At 39.2% G+C, this 23,555-nt stretch overlaps 1 protein-coding gene across 1 annotated transcript in view; it reads right to left on the reverse strand.

Annotated features, from left to right (window-relative positions):
- The window catches only part of ARMC3 (armadillo repeat containing 3), a 102,346-nt gene that overhangs the window by 66,691 nt on the left and 12,100 nt on the right, over window positions 1-23,555 (reverse strand). The window contains exons 4-7 of the mRNA XM_060293679.1: window positions 16,899-17,024; window positions 5,259-5,327; window positions 4,838-5,013; window positions 2,267-2,461 (exon numbers count right to left, since the gene is read on the reverse strand). Coding sequence (XP_060149662.1) covers window positions 2,267-2,461; window positions 4,838-5,013; window positions 5,259-5,327; window positions 16,899-17,024 — 566 coding nt within the window. The remainder of the gene's footprint in view (window positions 1-2,266; window positions 2,462-4,837; window positions 5,014-5,258; window positions 5,328-16,898; window positions 17,025-23,555) is intronic.

Here is a 23,555-nt window from a genome sequence, read left to right on the forward strand (position 1 = left end):
GTTTATTAATGTGACATCTCTCTCCCTGACCATTAGTCCCATCTCTTCTCATTTCCCCTATTCCAAAATGTTTTACAGATAAAAAAATAGTTGCTGGAAACTTCCAGTAATGGTATCCAAGTGATGTTGCTCAAACAGCCTTCCACCGACAAGTTTAAAATCTAAAGAAAATATTTTTTGAAAAAGCAGACAGAAGCTGAAAGAAAGTATATTCCTTAAAATCTCCAATTGGTAGAGGGAGGTATTGTGAGTGTGTGGCTTTCTTGCCTGAGGAATCTCCAGAATCCCCATAGCAGTGGAAAACTGAAGCCTTTTCTGAACAGTTAGAAATTTAAGGTAGAAATCACAGTAAAGATGCTCCACTGCCATGGTATTCTACACAGCAGTGGTTCTGATCAAGAAACTCACTTCACAGCAAAAGAAATGCAGCAGTGGGCAGATGGTCACAGAAATCACTGGCCTTCCCACGTTCCCTACCATCCTGAAGCAGCTGGCTTGATAGAATGGCCTATGCAAGACACAGTGACAGCGCTAGCTAAGTGGCAATAACTTGCAGGGCTATATGTTCTCTGGAACAGCATCCTATATGTTGCTGTTACTCCCAGGAACCAAGGAATGGATATGGGAGTGGCACCACTCACTATTACCCATGGCAATTCAGTAGCAAACATTTTGTTTCCTGTACCTGTAAACCTTATGCTCTGTTGATCTAGAAATCTTAGATCCAAAGGGAGGGATACTTCCACCAGGAGACACAACAATGAGTCCACAGAACTAAAAGCTAAGACTGCCACCTGGCCTCTTTGGGAGCCTCATGGTTCTGAATCAACAGGCAAAGAGGAGAGTTACTGTGCTGATTGGGGTGATTGAGCCCACCTATCCAAGGGAAATTGGACTGCTACTCCACAACAGAGGTGAGGAAGACTATGCCTGGAATACAGGGGGTCCCTTATGGCATTTCTTAGTAATACCATACCCTGTGATTAAGGTTGATGGAAAACTATAATGACCCAATCTGGGTACCACTACTAATGGTCCAGGGTCTTCAGGAATGAAGGTTTGGGTCACCACATCAAGTAAAGAATCAAGATGGGGCTTCCCTGGTGGTGCAGTGGTTGAGAGTCCGCCTGCCAATGCAGGGGACACGGGTTCGTGCCCCGGTCTGGGAGGATCCCACATGCCGCGGAGCGGCTGTGCCCGTGAGCCATGGCCGCTGAGCCTGTGCGTCCGGAGCCTGTGCTCCGCAACGGGAGAGGCCACAACAGTGAGAGGCCCGCGTACCGCAAAAAAAAAAAAAAAAAGAATCAAGATGAGCTGAGGTGCTTGCTGAGGGCAAGCGGAATATGGAACGGGTATCGGAAGAAGGTAGTTATAAATACCAACTACAACCATGTGATCAGTTACAGAAAAGAGGACTATAATTGTCATGAGTATTGCTTCCTTATTTTGTTATGAATGTGCGTGTGTGTGTGTGTGTGTGCATGAAATATCCTTTTCTTCTCTCTCTTATCCCCTCAGGCAACATGAGATGTACTGCCTTTACAATATGGTATTTAAGTACGGTTAATTTTACATCTTATTATGGGATGTCAAGGAGAAGAGGAAACATCATCCAAGGACTTTGCATCCTCCTATGGGGAAGGGGACAGTGTGTGTTTTGTTGTACACAGGACAGCTGGACCATGTTAAGTGGAAGTATGATCTTGTTTTTGTCTTTATTTGGAGATTAATGATTTAGGAGCTGTGTACGGATGCCAGATAGACTAGCGATGGTTAATATTTATGTTTTAATTTGGCTAGCCCACAGTATCCAGATATTTAGTTAAACATTATTCTAGATGTTTCTGTGAAGGCATTTTTTAGGTGAAATTAATATTTAAATCAGTAGACTGAGTAAAGCAGGTTACCCTCCATCATGTGTGGTAAATGACTCTTCTTGCATTACCCTAAAGAAAACTGGGGCAGACAAAGGTTAAAAGACTAATTCTAGGTGTTTCAAGAAAACATAAGATCACAAACAAAAATTTAAAAATCTTAAATCAGAAGATTTTAAAAAATTAAATTATTTTAGAATGCCCTCTACCAATTGTCTGATTTAATTGTGCTGGTAAACTATGTAGCAATAAGCAAATTAGTCCATTCTACTTAGCATCATGCTTAAATATAATAAAATTTCATTTAAAAAATATTCTATAATTTGTATTTTATAACAACACTTAGGAGAGATACATCTCCTCATAGAGAGTTGAATGAATGTTACAGGTACCTTAGTTTCTAGGATCTTAATAAGATGGTCCACTCCTTGACTGTCTCTTAGCATTGCCCGGCACTCCTTATCATTTGTAATAACATCTAAGGTTTTGAGAGCCAACAACTGAATAATTGGATATTCTGACTTCAAGAGATCTAATATAGGAGGGATTGCATTTAGTTCTTGAAGTGTCGCTCGGCACTGAAAATCCTGCCAGGAAATATAAATGTTCAAATAAGTGGTTTTTAAAGCAAAATACAGTCTTAAGAATGGAGAGATTCTATTTTTTAACAAAGAACATTATAAGTTATAATGTTCCCATCTTTTATTCTGGATTTGCTTCCAAAATAACTCACAAACAAATATAAGCAAACCCTGGATTGACAACACCAAAATATTCATTTTAACTATACAGACCTTGTCAATAATAGGAAATAGGCATGATCTATGACTTCTCAGCAGCTACTGTTTTTTTATTATACAGAAAATTCCTCTTACTACAAACAGCATCACAATAAAATCTATGCATAATGAAATTCTTTTCACACGCTATACCCTGTTTCAAATAGTAGTCGATAAAATGAAATGACGGTATCAATTCCTTATTATTGTCATTCAGATGGATGGTTTATAAAATACTAATCTGCATGCAGTGCTGTTGGCAGGACCTGTGCATGCAAATTTACATCAGGTTTAGTTCTGACACATAACCTTAATTTAAGACATTTACAAGAGCAAGGGGTCATTAGAGTCCAGACAAGTCGCTCTGCATGGTGTGCCTGTAATCCTGGGTGAGTGGTGGAGGGAGGGTCGTTGGGGTGAGCGACAGAGAAAACAAAGCAAAAAAGTCATGAAAAGCCCCCAAACTCTGACTACTAAATCATGACATTTTAAATCAAAACAGGGTAAACTTAAAATAGAATTAAAGACAGAAAAGACCCCACTTCCAGCTTATCTTCCCTCTGTCTATCCTTCAACTGGCCTCTCATAGTCAGCTTCCTTCAGACATAAAAACTGTAGGTTGCTGCTTGCTATGGGTTGAATTGTAGCCCCCGCAAAATATCTTGAAGTCCTACTCCTCAGTACCTCAAAATGTGACCTTATTTGGAAATGGAATCGTTGCAGATGTAATTAGTTAAGCTAAGGTCATGGGGGAGTAGGGTGGGTAATTATTGGTGTCCGTATAAGGTTGGTGTCTTTATAACAGAAGGCAAGAGAGCTGACAGAGGGAGAGATTGCAGTGATGAGGCTGCAAACCAGGGACCACCAAGGATTCACAGCCACCACCAGAAGCTGGGAAGAGGTAAGGGAGGATTCTACCCAGAGTCCCAGACGGAGCATGGCCCTGATGACACCTTGATGTCAGAAGTCCAGCCTCCAGAACCGTGAGGGAATAGGTTCCTGTTGTTTTAGCCAGTTTGTTGTACTTTGTTACAGCAGCCTTAGGAAATGAATACACTGTTATTAGCTAGTCCTTCTGTTATGAAGAATAGTGTAGGTAAGTCTTTTCATTTCCACTTGATAAAAAATATAGAGAAATAGACTTAATGAGGAGTCTTGGCATGAAACACACAGACACGTTTTCAGGATTATTTAGGCCTATAGGATGAAGTAAAGTCACCAGAGAAGGGGTATGGCTGCACTTGCTCTTCAGGAAGAGGAAAGGTAACACCAGTGGGTGCCCAGCTACGTGGCAAGGACATGCCAGGGCCAGGGTTGCATGCTTTGGGTGCCTTTTGGCATGAGTGCCTTTGTCCTCTTTTTCTATATATTTTGTCTAGATACTTTGCTTCTCAATGAAACCTCCTTCACCTTTGCTTCCATATCTCTTCTTTCACATTCTCTTGACGGCTATTTAAAATGGTGTCTTGTACTTCCAGGTGGTCTAAAGCTTATCAAACGTGTGTGGGAATTGTTCAGGAACCTGAACAGGAGAAGAAGCAGAGAAGGCTGTCCAAAGTGGCAGCAAGCTGACCTGCTGGGGGTGTGAGGGTGTGTGTGCTGGGTTGGGGATTGGAGGGGAGGGGCCAGAGGACAGGACAGGTTGTGGGCGGAGGGTGGGTAGGGTGTTTCTTCCATTATGAAGGAAAGCATCACAGTGAGGTAGCATCTTGCAACTGTGAATGATGAGTTCTGTTCAGCAAAACTCAACTTTTCACCAACAAATAAGCTGAATCCAAAATCTTGGTACATTGTGTAAGGCAGATGATACCAACCAATTGGATCACCAAGATTAGATCAACAGTTAACTGCCTAGGTCAAAACTAGTTCAACACTAATATTAGATTTCCTGTTTTGGAAGAAATAGTACTTACCTAGTATAATCCTGCCTTAATTTGCAAGCCCATTCTATTCTTTTAAAATGCCCTTTTATGGGGGACAATTACTTACAAAACGTGAAAACTGAAAGGTATCGACTCTAAACTTCCATTATTTTTCCTCTGAATGATAACTACTAAATAGTACTGAGAAGGAGTGATTTTAATTAAAACTGGACCTTTTTTTAAAGCTTTGTCCTTTTTTTAATGGGAAAATAAATTCTATAACCAGCTTTTGTCAAAACTCATTGTTAGAAATTAATCTCACCTGGACCAAGTTGTAAATGCACTCGATAGAATTCTTCTTCACGTCCGGGTCTGGGCTGCTTAGCAGTCTGATGAGAGGCTCTAATCCACCTTGTTCAAATATTTGCACTTTGCTGGTATACTCTGCAGACATGTTTGCTAGGCAAAGACTAGCAAACTCATGGATAACTACTTCCTCTGTGTATCAAAAACAAATAACACAAGTATGTAAAGGCTTATTCAACCATTATGTTAAACCACGCTGTGAAAACCAAAGCTCCACAGATCTTACCTTGGTTGGAGCCCATCTTAGTTTGAGAGAGTTTAATGACAATACAGAATTGGTGTTTCATAAACTATTTTCAATCGGTACTTTAATCAGATGCGAAAAATAAATCATTCCCCATTTTTGAAATATTGATAGATGGAGGATGCAGAGTTACCTTCTGCGGCCAGCTGAGCAATCACAGAATTCATGACATCTAACTCCCTTAACAATTTTTTGACATCATCTACAAAAGAAGAAACAGAATATTAATGTTTATTAATTATAATAATAATGGCAATGTCTGTGGAATAGTTCCTTATGAGATAGGTTCTATTTTTACCTAATTTTACAGATAAGGAAATTGAGGTTCACAATCACACAGCAAGTAAGAGGTGGGGACGGGTTTCACACCCAGGTCTGTCTGACCCCAGACAGACTATAGCCCATGTTGCTTGATTGCTCAGCTGTACGACCTTCCAAAACACTAGAAAAGATAACCATAAATGCACGAAAGTGCCTAGAACACCATCAGTAAAGTTGAGTTACTGTGCCCTACACTTGCTTATGATACAACAGTAATTCTTTTTGTTTTGTTGGGAGGATATTTTTAAATTTAGATTTTAATAAAACTAGTATAAAATGCAAATAAGAATTATCCTCAGCCTTTTCCCATAAGTACATCTTGTATATGTTCCATTTGCTTATCAGAAATGCCAAAGATGCTTAAAGATAAGTATATTAATTTTTTAAAGTTCACTTTTGTATTATTTACAGGAGCCTAATTAAAGCTAGACAGTTATGCCCCTGCTTCTTTCTTGCCATCCTTAACCCCCTTTTTCTGAGAAATAAGGCATAGCTGCTACTTCAGTTTTGCAATTTCTCTTCTTGGTCGATTATCTCTTCTGTAAGCCAAAATTAGTGTTACCAGAAGTTTGGAAAAATTCACTTTGCAGCAGCTGAAGCAGATGGTCTCGGGAATTAACCGCTGGATACGTTTGCCTTTTCTTGGGCACCTTTTCCTGTGTGATTCAGGGATGTGGCTGTTCCTCAACCTGTCAAAACTTCTTTCTCTCTGTTCTGTTCAAAATGGCTCAAAGAGGGCTAGCGATCTTACAGCTAGCTATATATGCACATGGATAGGCTTTCAGCACAAAAGAATAATTGAGTTTTGGGGAAGTGTAGGACTTCATATTTTACAGTCGAAACTCCTCTGAAAAACGCATTACCTCCACAGGTCTAGAAATAATAGCCATGGCATAATAGTCAGATCCTTCCAAGTGTCCTGGTAAACTAGGCAGAGGTGCCCCCTCTGGAAAAGCATGCTGTCATTCTCTTCTCACTCTTATGAGTCCAGTCTGTGTTGTTTGCAATGATTTTTTGTAAGGTTGTACCAAAGTTCCCTATTTTTACATGCTAGAAGAAAAGCATTTCTGGGCTTTTAGATCTCCAAGTACATTCTCCACTTAGTATACAAGATAATCTTCCATCTACTTCAGAGTTTCTGCTACAACGCTGACCATTAGGTCAGGAAGATTCTGGCCCTGTGTACTCTCTGCTCCTTGTGTTTCCCTGCAGGAAGCATCTGCTCCCACAGGGAGAGGGCCCCTTGCTGCATCTGTATGTGCCACCACCCCCTTGCTGTGCCCAAACAAGTTAAAAGTTTTCATCAGAGGATTCTCTGGGCCACGAAATTCCTTTCTACATATGAATTTAGCCCAGGTCTGTTCAACAACAGATCTAGGAGGTTTATCCACTACACCACTTTCTTAAGGCTCAATGGATCATTCAGATTCAATGGCAGCTCTTGTAAATTGGTGGCATAGCTGATTAACTTGTTATTAAACTTTCTGACACCAGATTGTTCAAATAGTCCTTCTGTTCTTGAGGTTAAATCAGCAGAAATAATGGGTAAGCTGCTACTTCTGTCACTTTAAATATAATATTGATCTCTGTCCCCTTCTTTCTCAGCAGAGAACACTCTCAGATATGGCAACTTGGACTTGTGGTTGGGCCACATGAACACGTTCTAGGCAAGCAGTGGGACACCTACAATTCTAGCTTGGTTCAGAACTGCCAGCACCTTCCTTCCCGGAGTACCTTCATGCCATCTGGGTTTTTTTTTTTTTTTTAGTCATCAATTTTATACACATCAGTGTATACATGTCAATCCAAATCGCCCAATTCATCACACCACCATCCCCACCAACCAGCCGCTTTCCCCCCTTGGTGACCATACGTTTGCTCTCTACATCTGTGTCTCAGCTTCTGCCCTGCAAACCGGTTCATCTGTACCATTTTTCTAGGTTCCACATATATGCATTAATATATGATAATTGTTTTTCTCTTTCTGACTTAACTTCAATCTGTATGACAGTATCTAGATCCATCCACGTCTCAACAAATGACCCAATTTCATTCCTTTTTATGGCTGAGTAATATTCCATTGTATATATGTACCACATCTTCTTTATCCATTAATCTGTCGATGGGCATTGAGGTTGCTTCCATGACCTGGCTATTGTAAATAGTGCTGCAGTGAACATTGGGGTGCATGTGTCTTTTTGGATTATGGTTTTCTCTGGGTATATGACCAGTAGTGGGATTGCTGGATCATATGGTAATTCAATTTTTAGTTTTTTAAGGAACCTCCATACTGTTCTCCATAGTGGCTGTATCAATTCACATTCCCACCAACAGTGCAAGAGGGTTCCCTTTTCTCCACACCCTCTCCAGCATTTGTTGTTTGTAGATTTTCTGATAATTCCCATTCTAACTGGTGTGAGGTGATAACTCATTGTAGTTTTGATTTGCATTTCTCTAATAATTAGTGATGTTGAGCAGCTTTTCATGTGCTTCTTGGCCATCTGTAGGTCTTCTTTGGCGAAATGTCTATTTGGGTCTTCTGCCCATTTTTGGATTGGGTTGTTTGTTTTTTTAATATTGAGCTGCATGAGCTGTTAATATATTTTTGAGATTAATCCTTTGTCCGTTGATTTGTTTGCAGATATTTTCTCCCATTCTGAGGGTTTTCTTTTCGTCTTGTTTATGGTTCCCTTTGCTGTGCAAAAGCTTTGAAGTTTCATTAGGTCCCATTTGTTTATTTTTGTTTTTATTTCCATGACTCTAGGAGGTGGATCAAAAAAGATATTGCTGGGCTTCCCTGGTGGCACAGTGGTTGAGAGTCCACCTGCCGATGCAGGGGAAACGGGTTCGTGCCCCGGTCTGGGAAGATCCCACATGCCGCAGAGCAGCTGGGCCCGTGAGCCATGGTCGCTGAGCCTGCGCGTCCAGAGGCTGTGCTCTGCAATGGGAGAGGCCACAACAGTGAGAGGCCCGCGTACCACAAAAAAAAAAAAAGATCTTGCTGTGATTTATGTCAAAGAGTGTTCTTCCTATGTTTTCCTCTAAGAATTTTATAGTGTCTGGTCTTACATTTAGGTCTCCAATCCATTTTGAGTTTATTTTTGTGTATGGTGTTAGGCAGTGTTCTAATTTCATTCTTTTACATGTAGCTGTCCAGTTTTGCCAGCGCCACTTATTGAAGAGACTGTCTTTTCTCCATTGTATATCCTTGCCTCCTTTGTCATAGATTAGTTGACCATGGGTGCGTGGGTTTATCTCTGGGCTTTCTATCTTGTTCCATTGATCTATATTTCTGTTTTTGTGCCAGTACCATATTGACTTGATCACTGTAGCTTTGTAGTATAGTCTGAAGTCAGGGAGTCTGGTTCCTCCAGCTCCGTTCTTTTGCCTCAAGACTTGTTTGGCTCTTCGGGGTCTTTGGTGTCTCATACAAATTTTAAGATTTTTTTGTCTGTAATTTTTTTTTTTTTGGTAGTATCTTTGTCTGATTTTGGTATCAGGGTGGTGGTGGCCTCATAGAATGAGTTTGGGAGTGTTCCTTCCTCTGCAATTTTTTGGAAGAGTTTGAGAAGGGTGGGTGCTAGCTCTTCTCTAAATGTTTGATAGAATTCACCTGTGAAGCCAGCTGGTCCTGGACTTTTGTTTGTTGGAAGATTTTTGATCACAGTTTAAATTTCATTACTTGTGATTGGTCTGTTCATATTTTCTATTTCTTCCTGGTTCAGTCTTGGAAGGTTATACATTTTAAGAATTTGTCCATTTCTTCCAGGTTGTCCATTTTATTGGCATAGAGTTGCCTGTAGTAGTCTCTTAGGATGCTTTGTATTTCTGCAGTGTCTGTTGTAACTTCTCGTTTTTCATTTCTAATTTTATTGATTTGAGTCCTCTCCCTCTTTTTCTTGATGAGTCTGGCTAATGGTTTATCAATTTTATTTATCTTCTCAAAGAACCAGCTTTTAGTTTTATTGATCTTTGCTACTGTTTTCTTTGTTTCTATTTTATTTATTTCTGCTCTGATCTTTATGATTCCTTTCTTTCTGCTAACATTGGGTTTTGTTTGTTCTTCTTTCTCTAGTTCCTTTAGGTGTAAGTTTAGATTGTTTATTTGAGATTTTTCTTGTTTCTTGAGGTTGGCTTGTATTGCTATAAACTTCCCTCTTAGAACTGCTTTTGCTGCATCCCATAGGTTTTGGATCGTCATGTTTTCATTGTCATTTGTCTGTAGGTATTTTTTGATTTCCTCTTTGATTTCTTCAGTGATCTCTTGGTTATTTAGTAACGTATTGTTTAGCCTCCATGTGTTTGTGTTTTTTATGTTTTTTTCCCTGTAATTCATTTCTAATCTCATAGTGTTGTGGTCAGAAAAGATGCTTGATATGATTTCAATTTTCTTAAATTTACTGAGGCTTGATATGTGACCCAAGATGTGATCTATCCTGGAGAATGTTCTGTGCACACTTGAGAAGAAAGTGTAATCTGCTGTTTTTGGATGGAATGTCCTATAAATATCAATTAAATCTATCTGGTCTATTGTGTCATTTAAGGCTTCTGTTTCCTTATTAATTTTCTGTCTGGATGACCTGTCCATTGGTGTGAGTTGTTAAAGTCCCCCACTATTACTGTGTTACTGTCGATTTCCTCTTTTATAGCTGTTAGCAGTTGCCTTATGTATCGAGGTGCTCCTATGTTGGGTGCATATATATTTATAATTGCTATATCTTCTTCTTGGATTGATCCCTTAATCATTATGTAGTGTCCTTCCTTGTCTCTTGTAACATTCTTTATTTTAGAGTCTATTTTATCTGATATGAGTATTGCTACTCCAGCTTTCTTTTGATTTCCATTTGCATGGAATATCTTTTTCCTTCCCCTCACTTTCAGTCTGTATGTGTCTCTAGGTCTTAAGTGGGTCTCTTGTAGACAGCGTATATATGGGTCTTGTTTTTGTATCCATTCAGCAACCCTGTGTCTTTTGGTTGGAGCATTTAAGCCATTCACGTTTAAGGTAATTATCGATATGTATGTTCCTATGACCATTTTCTTAATCGTTTTGGGTTTGTTTTTGTAGGTCCTTTTCTTCTCTTGTGTTTCCCACTTAGAGAAGTTCCTTTAGCATTTGTTGTAGAGATGGTTTGGTGGTGCTGAATTCTCTTAGCTTTTGCTTGTCTGTAAGGCTTTTGATTTCACCGTCGAATCTGAATGAGATCCTTGCCGGGTAGAGTAATCTTGATTGTAGGTTCTTCCCTTTCATCACTTTAAGTATATCATGCCACTCCCTTCTGGCTTGTAGAGTTTCTGCTGAGAAATCAGCTGTTACCCTATGGGAATTCCCTTGTATGTTATTTGTCATTTTTCTCTTGCTGCTTTCAATAATTTTTCTTTGTCTTTAATTTTTGCCAATTTGATTCATGTCTCGGCATGTTTCTCCTTGGGTTCATCCTGTATGGGACTCGCTGAGCTTCCTGGACTTGGGTGGCTATTTCCCTTTCCCTGTTAGGGAAGTTTTCGACTATAATCTCTTGCAATATTTTCTCGGGTCCTTTCTCTCTCTCTTCTCCTTCTGGGACCCCTACAATGCGAATGGTGTTGCGTTTAATGTTGTCCCAGAGGTCTCTTAGGCTGTCTTCATCTCTTTTCATTCTTTTTTCTTTATTGTGTTCCACATCAGTGAATTCCACCATTCTGTCTTCCAGGTCACTTATCTGTTCTTCCGCCTTAGTTATTCTGCTATTGATTCCTTCTAGTGTAGTTTTCATTTCAGTTATTGTATTGTTCATCTCTGTTTGTTTGTTCTTTAATTCCTCTAGGTCTGTGTTAAACATTTCTTGCATCTTCTCGATCTTTGCCTCCATTCTTTTTCTGAGGTCCTAGATCATGTTCACTATCATTATTCTGAATTCTTTTTCTGGAAGGTTGCCTATCTCCACTTCATTTAGTTGTTTTTCTGGGGTTTTATCTTGTTCCTTCATCTGGTACATAGCCCTCTGCCTTTTCATCTTGTCTATCTTTCTGTGAATGTGGTTTTTGTTCCACAGCTTCAGGATTGTAGTTCCCATGCCATCTGTTTTAAGTGCATTCCTTTTTTAAAAAAGTTATTTTATTGAAGTGTAGTTGACTTACAATGTTATGTTCATTTCTGCTGCACAGCAAAGTGATTCAGTTACACAAATATATACGTATTTTTTTCCATTATGGTTTATTACAAGATATTGAATACAGTTCCCTGTGCTATACAGTTGGACCTTGTTGTTTAGCCATTCTATACATAATAGTCGGCATCTGCTAATCCCAAACTCTCAATCCATCCCTCTCCCACCCCCATCCCCCTTGGCAACCACAAGACTGTTCTCTATGTCTGGGAGTGTGTTTCTGTTTCATAGATAAGTTCATTTGTGTCATATTTTAGATTCCTCATGTAAGTGGAGTCATATGATATTTGTCTTTCTCTTTCTGAATTACTTCCCTTAGTATGATAATCTCTAAGACTCCACACAAAAAACTACTAGAATTAAGCGATAAGTGAATTCAGCAAGGTAGCAGGATACAAGATTAACATACAGTAATTGTTGCATTTCTTTACACGAACAATGAAATATTAGAAAGGGAATGTAAAAAAAAAAAATCCATTTTAAAATCGCATCCAAAAAATAAAGTACTTAGGAATAAACTTGACCAAGGAGGTGAAAGACTTATATGCTGAGAACTATAAAACACTAATAAAAGAAACTGAAGATGATTCAACGAAATGGAGACACTTCCCTGGTCGCTCAGTGGTTAAGAATCCTCCTGCCAATGCAGGGGACACGGGTTCAATCTCTGCTCCGGGAAGATCCCACATGCCGTGGAGCAACTAAGCCCGTGTGCCACAACTATTGAGCCTGCATGCCACAACTACTGATGCCCATGCTCCTAGAGCCCATGCTTCACAACAAGAGAAGCCACTGCAACGAGAAAAGCCTGCGCACAACAAAGAGTAGCCCCTGCTTGCCGCAACTAGAGAGAAAGCCTGCGTGCAGCAAAGATGACCCCCCAAAATAAATAAATAAATTTTAAAAAAAGAAATGGGGCTTCCCTGGTGGCGCAGTGGTTGAGGGTCCGCCTGCCGATGCAGGGGATGCGGGTTCGTGTCCTGGTCCAGGAAGATCCCACATGCTGCGGAGTGGCAGGGCCTGTGAGCCATGGCTGCTGGGCCTGCACGTCCGGAGCCTGTGCTCCGCAATGGGAGAGGCCACAACAGTGAGAGGCCCGTGTACCGCAAAAAAAAAAAAAAAAAAAAAAGGAAAGATATCCCATGCTCTTGGATTAATTCTTATTTACAGTTTTTTTGTTGCATAATATTGACCACCTAATTTACTCTTGATCTTGTATACTCTTTTACATCAACCTTTTCCTAAGATGGCAAGCTCTTCAGATTGCCTCAATCAGGCCTTTAAGCCACAGAACGGTACTGATCCGTGGCCTGTTAGGAACTGGGCTGCACAGCAGGAGGTGAGAGGAGGGTGAGCGAAGCTTCATCTGTATTTACAGCCGCTCCCCATCGTTCACATTACCGCCTGAGCTCTGCCTCCTGACAGCATTATGGTGAGTTGTATAATTATTTCATTATATATTACAATGTAATAATAATAGAAATAAAGTACACAATAAATGTAATGCACTTGAATCATCCCAAAACCATCCCCTGACCTCCCCGCCAGCCCCCCAACCTGGTCTGTGGAAAAACTGTCTTCCACGAAACCGGTCCCTGGGGCCAAAAAGGTTGGGGACTGCTGCCTTAAGTAATGTAATGTCTGGGCTTCCAAGGCTACTTCTCCTCACGAGGATCCTAATGAACTCTCTCTTTAGCTGAACCCTCTTCATTAAATGAGTCTCTGTTGTATGGCCTCATTGAACTAAATACAAACTGGAAGGTGAAAGAAGATAGCAGCTTCTGTTTTTGTTTTTTTTTTTTGCGGTACACGGGCCTCTCACTGTTGAGAGGGCCCAGCCGCTCCACGGCATGTGGGATCTTCCTGGACCGGGGCACGAACCCGTGTCCCCTGCATCGGCAGGCGGACTCTCAACCACTGCGCCACCAGGGAAGCCCCAGCAGCTCCTGTTTGATAAAAAGGTTTAACAAAGTAATTTAAATTCCTATCTTGAATGACCCAAGCATGGCACAAACACATAGCTCAATCACTCTAGAAAAAAAAAAATTTATTTGCAACTGCAAAAGGGAAAAGATGGTTCTCATAGCAATCCTTTAGCACCTGGAATGTTGGAACATTCTGTTGGTTCATCCACTATGAGCATAGTGGTGGAAAACCATACGAAAGTACAAATTTCTGAAGAAGCATCAGTTATTTTCAGACTGTCCAAAGATGATGATTTAACCACGCAGGTTCAGAGGTGCATTTATTTACATACTGGTCTGGAAACATGACTTTGCATTTAGGTCAAAAGACTTGTTGCTTATTTTTTATTCCAAGTTTCCTTGGACATGTATGAAAAGTGAAGCACTAGCTATTGTATTGGCTCTCTTACCAAAAAAGGAGCTCTGCAAGCAGTTGAGGATGCCATGTGTTTTATCCATGTCATCAGATAGTTCAAATAGAAAATCAGGTAAGTTAATCCCAATAATGGTTTGATTTTTTTCACCCACTTCACAGAATCAAAAGAAGGTCCTTACAAGTTCATGCAGTATACTTGAGACCCAGGCACTCAGTGGAGACCTTGAAGACAGCAAAGGTCTTTCCATGGTTAAGCTTTACAGTTGCAGACTGCACTGGTTCTAGAGCTGGTTACAGCCCAGCCAGCCAGCTTACAGACTGTGGTTTGACGGGTCTAAGGGAGCCATCTCATTTAGCACCCAAATGTAACAGTATTCTTTACATTTGGGGGCCACAGACTCCTTTAGAAACTCATGAAATTCAACTTAAAAACCTACTTAGAAAAATTTGCAAACAAATTGTAGGGTTTCACAGATGATAAACTTGTATATATTAGAAGATGAAAATACAAAATAAAATGAATAACAGAAATTAACATAAAAAGGGAAAAAATCACAGAGACCTAGATATTAAATTGAAAATACAAATGTAAACAGGAAATTATAACTCTCCTTTCTAAATCATTTAGAAGGAGAATCTGACTTAGCATGGACACTAATGTTAAGGATCGTAAAAGATTTTAGTGAACAGAAGGTCTACTGAACTATGAGTCAGAGAGTAAAGTTGTAATTTAGCTCTCATCTCAGTTCTGCTACTAGCCACCTGCATGACTTTGGGCAAGGAACCCAATCCTTCAAGGGATCTTTCTTATGTTTAAGGAGTTGGGGCTTCCCTGGTGGCGCAGTGGTTGAGAGTCCGCCTGCCGATGCAGGGGACACGGGTTCGTGCCCCGGTCCGGGAAGATCCCACATGCCGCGGAGCGGCTGGGCCCGTGAGCCATGGCCGCTGAGCCTGCGCGTCCGGAACCTGTGCTCCGCAATGGGAGAGGCCACAACAGTGAGAGGCCCGCGTACCGCAAAAAAAAAAAAAAAGGGAGTTTGACTTCCCTGGTGGTGCAGTAGTTAAGAATCCACCTGCCCATGCTGGGGACACGGGTTCGAGCCCTGGTCTGGGAAGATCCCACATGCCGCAGAGCAACCAAGCCCGTGCGCCACCACTACTGAGCCTGCGCTCCAGAGCCTGCGAGCCACAACTACTGAGCCCACATGCCACAAGTACTGAAGCCCGTGCGCCTAGAGCCCGTGCTCTGCAACAAGAGAAGCCACCGCAATGAGAAGCACGTGCACCGCAACAAAGAATAGCCCACGTTCGCCACAACTAGAGAAAGCCTGCGTGCAGCAACGAAGACCCAACACAGCCAAAAATAAATTAATTAATTAAAATAAATAAAATAAAATAAGGAGTTGCACATGGGGTGTTACAAAGCACCTTTGGTTTTCAAACTCTGTGGTATGCATGCAGAATAAAACGGAACAAATTTAAATATTTTCCCTGTTTTGGTTATAAATAATTCTATATGGCACATTCAATATGGCAGAATTAGTCTACAGACAACCCGAGACAGATTTATGAAGGCCCCACAATACGAATGATTACTACTTTATTTTAACTTCTCTGTGCCTCAGTCACCTCATATGTAAAGGAAATAATAGCACCAACCTCATTAAGCGATTTAATATATAAATACTATGTACGACAGTGCCTGGCACATTGTAAGTACTTTGTAAGTGTTGACCAATGTTATTGTAATCTACATTGGTGGAATATCCACTGCCCACTGACTGTCCTCATCCTGCCGTCCTTCCCGGAAATACTCCCAGAGCCCCCGCCTTGTAGCACAGCCACTGCTAGGGCCCCTGGAGTTTCCACCAGAAACCCTTCCACTAACTGCAAAGTGCCCCCGCCAACCCCATAACACTGCAGGTACTGTTCACGTGGTCTCCGCAGCTGAGGCTGTGATGCCACAGATGCCAGAGAAGGCTCTCCTTCCCCTCCCTTCCCCCTTCCTCCACTCATAACTGTCTCTGAAGACACCAAGGCCACAGTCCCTGCTGGACACCATGGAATGAGGGGCCCCCATTGCATCACAGAGGGTCCAGGGTATGTGAGCTGGGACAGTGCAGGAAGCTGAAGGAGGAATCTGTGCTTGTGTGTTTGCTGAGACCATGGTAAAAAGGAGAAGGTAGGATGATTTTAGCCACGTGCCATGATAGAGACATGTTTATTCCTATGAGCCCAAGTTTCATGACAGAATTCAGTCTCCACCAAGAAAGTCATTTTTTATTATAAATAACAAGGCTTTTGTTGTCCAACTCGAAAATCTACCACCGTAACATGAAAATGACTTACAAACGGAAAACACGTCCTGTTCACTAGTCAGGGACTGCCTGTATTGCATGGTTTTAGTCAAACTGATATTCTAATAGAAGTGACAGCATATTTTAAGTAATACTGTTATTCCACCATATTAAATATGTGAAAATAGTAAAGCAAGTAATAGGTCGGATTTAAGGAGTAAATACATATCTAAATTTATGTTTGGCAAAATATAGCTTGCAGCTTCAAAAAATAAGTGTATCAAAACTTCTTACTCTGGGCTTGTTACAATGAAATACACATGAAGTGTAACTTACACAGGCAGACATTCAAATTACACTATCCTAACTCAAGAAAAAAACTATTTTAATTTTAAGAGACAATGATTGTTCTAACTTGTAAGACTGGAATATACTACATCACCAACTCTGAGAGTTTTTCCATGGATATATGTGCACATATTTTTATATTTAAAAATATCACTTAAAATATGAAATCATACATTTGTTGCACATTACACTTATTTAACTTTCTTGTTGACATTAAAGTCAGCTTAAATAAAATTAAAACGAGTCCCTTAAGGTTAAATTTAAAAGTATAATGCATCGTGTGAGATTATTTGATTAGTTTTAAAAGCAGATACTTACTATTAGAAGCCAGAATTCCAAATATCATAGTAGCGTTTCTTCTCACAATTTTGTCTTCGTGGTTGAGCAGCTTAGTTAACGGTTCCACAGCTCCAAGTTCAAGGAGGGTTGCTTTATTTTCTTCACCTAACATCACAGGTAAAATAAAATCAGACATGGATAGCAATCTCATCAAAGTTCTTCTTTGTCATTCCAATATCTTATTTGTCTTTCACATTCCTCTGCTTCCACACGTATTTCTCTCAGAATAAACCTTAGAGCTCAGGTATCCTGGACTTGCTACTCTCCCTTCCCTGGATGTTTACAAAGCTGGCTTCCTCATTTGGTTCTTAGCTCACACTGAACCTCCCGAGGGGTCTCTTCTGATCTACCTAATGTCATCACTACATCCCAGTCTTTCTGATATCTCTTTATGCTGCTTTATTTCCTTCATACCACTCAACGATCTCCGTGCATTGTTCGCTTACACCCCTGTTACTTAACTTTCCATGAAGACAGATACCCTTTCTGTTCTATTCTCTTATAACGTCGTGCCTAACACAGTGCCAGGCATGTAATGGAAACTCAATAATACTTACTTGCATAATTAATTATAAAAATTAACACACAGAGTCCCCTCTTCAAATTCAAGTGTGGTGGAGTTTAGGGTGCTCATTTTTCACCCAGTGGATTTGCCTGCAGCCAGCGTGGAGGCACACACACAAAGCAGAGCCACCGGGGTTACTGGGATTCCTTAGCTGTGGCAAGAAGCCCCAGAACCAGAAGGTCAGTGAAGGCCAGCATCTGGCCTAACTGTAAAAGCAGTTTATCCCTACCCCAATAAGTGGGATATCATTCTGCAAAGTCTGGAATAATATTTAGGTCCTGATTAACTTCAGCTTTTCAATTTCACCAGCTATGAAAATGCAAATTTCATTTTCAAAATTAATTTGAGTAAAATAAAGTCTTTTAAACATTTTTGCCTCAGTTTTCTTTTAAAATTAAAATATTTTATACTTGAAGTTATAGGTTCATTCTGATAACTCAGTTCTCTGAACACAGACTTGTACCTTCCTATAGCCTGTGGAACTGCCCTGTATCTAAATGATTAAATCTGTCACTTGATAAGAATATGCTGAAATATGCATTATTGACTATTACAAACGTCCTTCTCAAACCTTCCATAATGTTTGCATTTTATTGGGGTTCTAAAAGTGAATTTCTTAGATGAAAATATTTTGTCAAATAAATTTTTTTTTTTTTTTTTTTTTTGCTGCGCCACACAGCATGTGGGATCTTAGTTCCCTGATCAGGGATGGAACCCTCGCCCCCTACATTGGAAGAACGGAGTCTTAACCACTGGACCGCCAGGGAAGTCCCAAATTTTAATTTAAGGATAAATTTTAGGATACTTAAATAAATGGTGGCTTCATAGAATCAATAGAGAAATATTCCATCTTTTTCAATTTTCTAAAAGAGTTTGTGTACAACTGGTATTATTTCTTCCATAAGTGTATGGCAGAATTCAGCAGTGAAAACATCTGGACCTAAAGTATTCTTTGTGAGATTTTTAAATTACAAATTTCCATTTTTGTAATAGATAAGGGGCTATTCAGGCTATCTATTTTTCTTTAATGAGCTTTGAGAGTTTGTGTCTTAAAATGAATTTGCCCAATTCATCTAAGTTGTAGAATTTATTGGCATTAAATTGTTCATAACATTTAGATTATCCTTTTAATATCTGTAGGAGCTATAGTGATGTTCTTATTCCTCATATCAATAATTTGTCTTCTCTCTTTTTACTTATCAATCTGGCTAGACATTTTCATTTCACTGCTTTTGTCCACTGTTTTTCTGTTTTCTGTTTCATTGATTTTTTGCTCAGGTGTATATTATATCCATATTACTGATGCCTGGGTTTAATTAGCTCTTGTTTTTCTATTTTCTTAAAGTGGAAGCTCAGGTCATTGACTTGAGAGATGTTCTTGTTTTCTAACAGGCACTTGGTGCAATAAATTTCTCTCTAAATACTCTTTTAGTAGCATCCTACAAGTTTTTATATGCTGTGTTTTCATTTTTAATTTGGATTTTCCTTCTGATTTCTACTTTCACTCACAGGTTATTTATTATTATTTTTTAAAAAAATTTATTTATTTTTGGCTGTGTTGGGTCTTCGTTGCTGCACGCGGGCTTTCTCTAGTTGCAGTGAGCGGGGTTTACCCTTCATTGCAGTACATGGGCTTCTCATTGCGGTGGCTTCTCTCGTTGTGGAGCACGGGCTCTAGGCGTGCGGGCTTTAGTAGTTGTGGCATGTGGGCTCAGTAGTTGTGGCTCATGGGCTCTAGAGCACAGGCTCAGCAGTTGTGGCGCACAGGCTTAGTTGCTCCACAGCATGTGGGATCTTCCCGGACCAGGGATCGAACTCATGTACCCTGCATTGGCAGGCGGATTCTCAACCACTGCGCCACCACGGAAGCCCCTACTCGCAGGTTATTTAGAAGTGTGTTATTTGCTTTCCGACTATTTAGTGATTGTCCAGAGTTCTTTGTGTTATTGATTTTTAATTTAATTCTAATGTGGAATAGCATATATTTTGTATGACTGGAATTCTTTTAAATTTATTAAAGCTTGTGTTATGGCCCAGAATATAATCCATTTTGATAAATGTCCTGTATGCACTTGAAAAGTGCTGCTGTTCTTGGAGTGTTCTATAAATATAAATTAGGTTAAATTAATTTATATTGCTGTTCAAATCTTCTATATCCTTACAGATTTACTGTCTACTGGTTCTTTCATTTATTGAGAGAAGAGTATCAAAATCCTCAGCTATAATTGTAGATGTCTATTTCTCCTTGCATTTCTAGCTTCATGTAATCTGAAAGTCTAATATTAAGTACATTAATTGTTTAGGATTTTTCATAGCATCTTGATTAATTGACCCCTTTATTATTATTATAAGATGGCCATGTTTATCTCTGGTACCACTCCTTTTTTTGTCTATTTTTGTGATATTGATATGGCTATTTCAGCTTTCTTTTGATTAGTGCTAGCATAGGATATCCTTTTTCATCCTTTTACTTTCAAGTTATTTGTGTCATTATATTCTAAGTGCATTTCTTGAAGGCATCATGCAGTTTGGTCTTGCTTTTTTCCTAATAAAACACTCTCTCCCTGTTAATTGATGTATCCAGACCATTTACATTTAATTTGATTATTGATGTGGTTAGGTTTAAATATACCATCTTGTTACTTATTTCTTATGTGTCTCATTGTTGTTTTTCTTTTCTTCATTTCTGCCTTCTTTGTATGAATTGAATTTTTTATGATTCCATTTTGTTCCTTTGTTGGCTTATTTGATATCATTGCTTTGTTATTTTTGTGGTTGCATTAGGGTCTGTAGTGTATGTCTTAGCACAGTCTTCTTTCAAGTGGTAGTATACTACTTCACATATAGTACACTTACAATAGTATACTTCCATTTTTCACCTCTCTACCTTGATTCTGTTGTCATATATCTTACTTTTACATGTTTCAGACTACACAATATATGATTATTAGTTTTGTTTAACCAATTTGCTTTTTAAGTGATTTAAATAATAAGCAAAAAAACCCTTATATGTTACCATTTATAGTGTTCTGTATTTATTCTTTTGTGTAGATCCATATTTCCATCTGGTGCCATTTTCTTTCTGCCTGAAGGACCTACTTAATATAATTAGTAGTGCGGGTCTGCTTGCAATGAACTATTTCAGTTTCTGAATGTTTGAAAAAGACTTTATTTCACTTATGTTTCTGAAAGATATTTTTGAAGGGTGTAGAAATCTAGGTTGAAAGTTTTAGGGTTTTTTCCGGTACTTTTTTTTTTTTTAACTTTTACTGTAATATAGTTGATTTACAATGTTGTGTTAGTTTCAGGTGCACAGAAAAGTGATTCAGTTTAAAGATATTGCTCCACTGACTTCTTGCTTGCATCATTTGTGATAATAAATCTGTTGTCATCCTTATTTTTGTCACCCTGAATGTAACATTTTTTTCCTCTGGATGCTTTTAAGATTTTCTCTTTATCAGTCTTTTCAAGAAATTTGATTATAATGTGCCTTGTAGTTCTCTTCATATTCATTGTGCTTCAGTTTCGTTAAGCTTCTTGGATCTGGGGGCTTCGAGTTTTCATCAAATGGGGGGAAATTTTAACCATTATTTTCTGAAATACTTATTCTGTTCCTCACTCCTTTATTCAGAGACTCAAGTTACACATACATTGGGTCAGTTTTGATTTACAAATTGAATTATATCCTCATTATGCATTGTATTTTCCTGCTTTTTGTCACACCTGGTAATTTTTTACTGGGTGCCAGACATAGTGAATTTTACCTAGTTGGGCAATGGATATTGTTGTTACCTTGAAGTTTGTTCTGGGACACAGTTATCTGGAGAAAGTTTGATCCTTTCAGGTTTGCTTTTAAAATATTTATTTGATAGTACTAGAACAGGGCTCAATCTAGGCCTAATTGTTTCTAACTATTGAGGCAAGACCCTTCTGTGTACTTGCACAATTCTGCATGAATCTTGAGGTTTTGCAGTCTGGCTGATGCGAACAGGCACTACTTCTGACCCTGTGTGAGCACTAGGCACTGTTACCTCTGATCCTGTTGGGTGCTTTGTCTGACTTCAAGTAGTCCCCACACATACACATGTGGATCAAGCTGAACACTTGAGTGGGAGCCTTTACAGACCTCCTGAGTTCTCTCTCTGTGCAACTCTTTCCTCTCTGTTACTCTGTCCTGAAAACTTGCTGCCTTCATCTTCCTGGATTTTCAGGTCTATCGTCTCAACTCAGAGAGTCCACCAGGCTCTGCACAGGTTACCCCTTCCTGGGCTGTGGCCTGGAAACTCTCTGAAATCAATAGGCTGGGGCAATCAGATGGCTAATTTCCTTTGTTTCCTGTTTCTCAATGGCCTGATATTCAGTGTGTTGCCAACTCTTATTTCATATATTTTTCTGGTTTCTTACTTGTTCTGGTAAGGAGGTTAAATCTGGCCCCTTACTTCATCTTGGCAAGAAGGCAAAGTCCCATCATTTAACTTAAGAAAATATTTCAGAAAATACTGCTAGTACTGAACATGAGACTTACAATATAAAAAGAGATGACATGTGATGACTCTGTGCTATAGATGCATGATCCAATATCTCCCTGAAATTTGACCCAGTATTCTACACAATCTACTCATGAACCATACCTTCCAGAACCACTCTGGTTTTTATCAGAATTCCCAATGATGACTAGAGTGAGGTGATGGTGATGACTAGCCAGGTGAGTATTTTACCATTTGCTAATTGAATGATTTGTTGTTCTCTCATGTAAGTCCCCCAAACAATGTTTTTTTTTTTAACATCTTTATTGGGGTATAATTGCTTTACAATGGTGTGTTAGTTTCTGCTTTATAACAAAGTGAATCAGTTATACATATACATATGTTCCCATATCTCTTCCCTCTTGCATCTCCCTCCCTCCCACCCTCCCTATCCCACCCTTCCAGGCGGTCCAAACAATGTTTTAAAGTACCATTTCTTTAAAATCAAATTGCTCCCATTTTAGTTTAAAAAGGTTTTGTTAAAAATACCAAGCTACACTAAACTCTTCAAATATTTCCAATTTCAATGTTACACAGTATAATAAAAGTCTGATTTTATCACCACTTGGAATGAACTAAAATGTAACTATCTCTTATGTTTGTAAATCCTCTATGAACAAGTCTTTCAACAGAATCTAATTTGTAACATTTACAACATTTTAGTAAACTTTATATTTTACAACAGTTTTAGTTTTACAGAAAAATTTCAAAGATAACACAGATACTTCCCATGTGTCCCACACCCAGTTTCCCATTATTTTACATTTTACATTAGTAGGGACATTTGATGCAGTTAATGAACCAAATTAGCTATGACAGTTTTGAGAGTACTGGTGAGGTAATTGGAGGATGTCCCTGAATTGGAATTTGTTTTATTTTTTTTTAAAATCATATTTAGACTGGGGCTATAGGTTTTGGGGAAAATAACATAGAAATGCCATTTTCATTATGTCATGTCAAGGGCATTTATTATCAAATGACTTATCTCTGTTGATGTTGATTTCGATCACCTGGCAGAGGAAGTGTTTGTCAGGTTTCTCTGCTACAAACTTACTCTTTTCCCCCTGTGTCCATCTTGCACTCTTTGGAAAAATGTCACTATGCACAGCCCCTAAAGAATAGAAGTTGCATCCCACCTCCTCAAGGGCAGAGTATCTGCATAAATTGGGATCCTTCTGCATTGGAGATTTGTCTTTTCTCTCCCATTTATTTACTTATTCAATCATTTATTTGTCTGTATAGACTTATGGATATTTATTTTCTTCTTTAATATAAATTATCGGGCTATAAATCCAATACTTTGTTTATTTTGTTGCTCAAATTATTCCAGCCTTGATCCTTAGGAGCTCTTTCAGCTCCTGTGACATTTACAGTTTTTTAAACTGCAATAAAGCCTTCAAAATGACTCTTCTACCCATTGACTAAATTGCTCCTTAAGACTGGGTTAGGCACATAGGGAGATATATTACTTTCAGGTGATGCATTAAATGATATACTGATTGAAAGAATTCATCAGACAGGAAGTAAGTTAAAGACTGGAGAGAA

The sequence above is a fragment of the Globicephala melas genome, chromosome 2 (assembly GCF_963455315.2).
Source record: "Globicephala melas chromosome 2, mGloMel1.2, whole genome shotgun sequence".
Taxonomy (NCBI): domain Eukaryota; kingdom Metazoa; phylum Chordata; class Mammalia; order Artiodactyla; family Delphinidae; genus Globicephala; species Globicephala melas.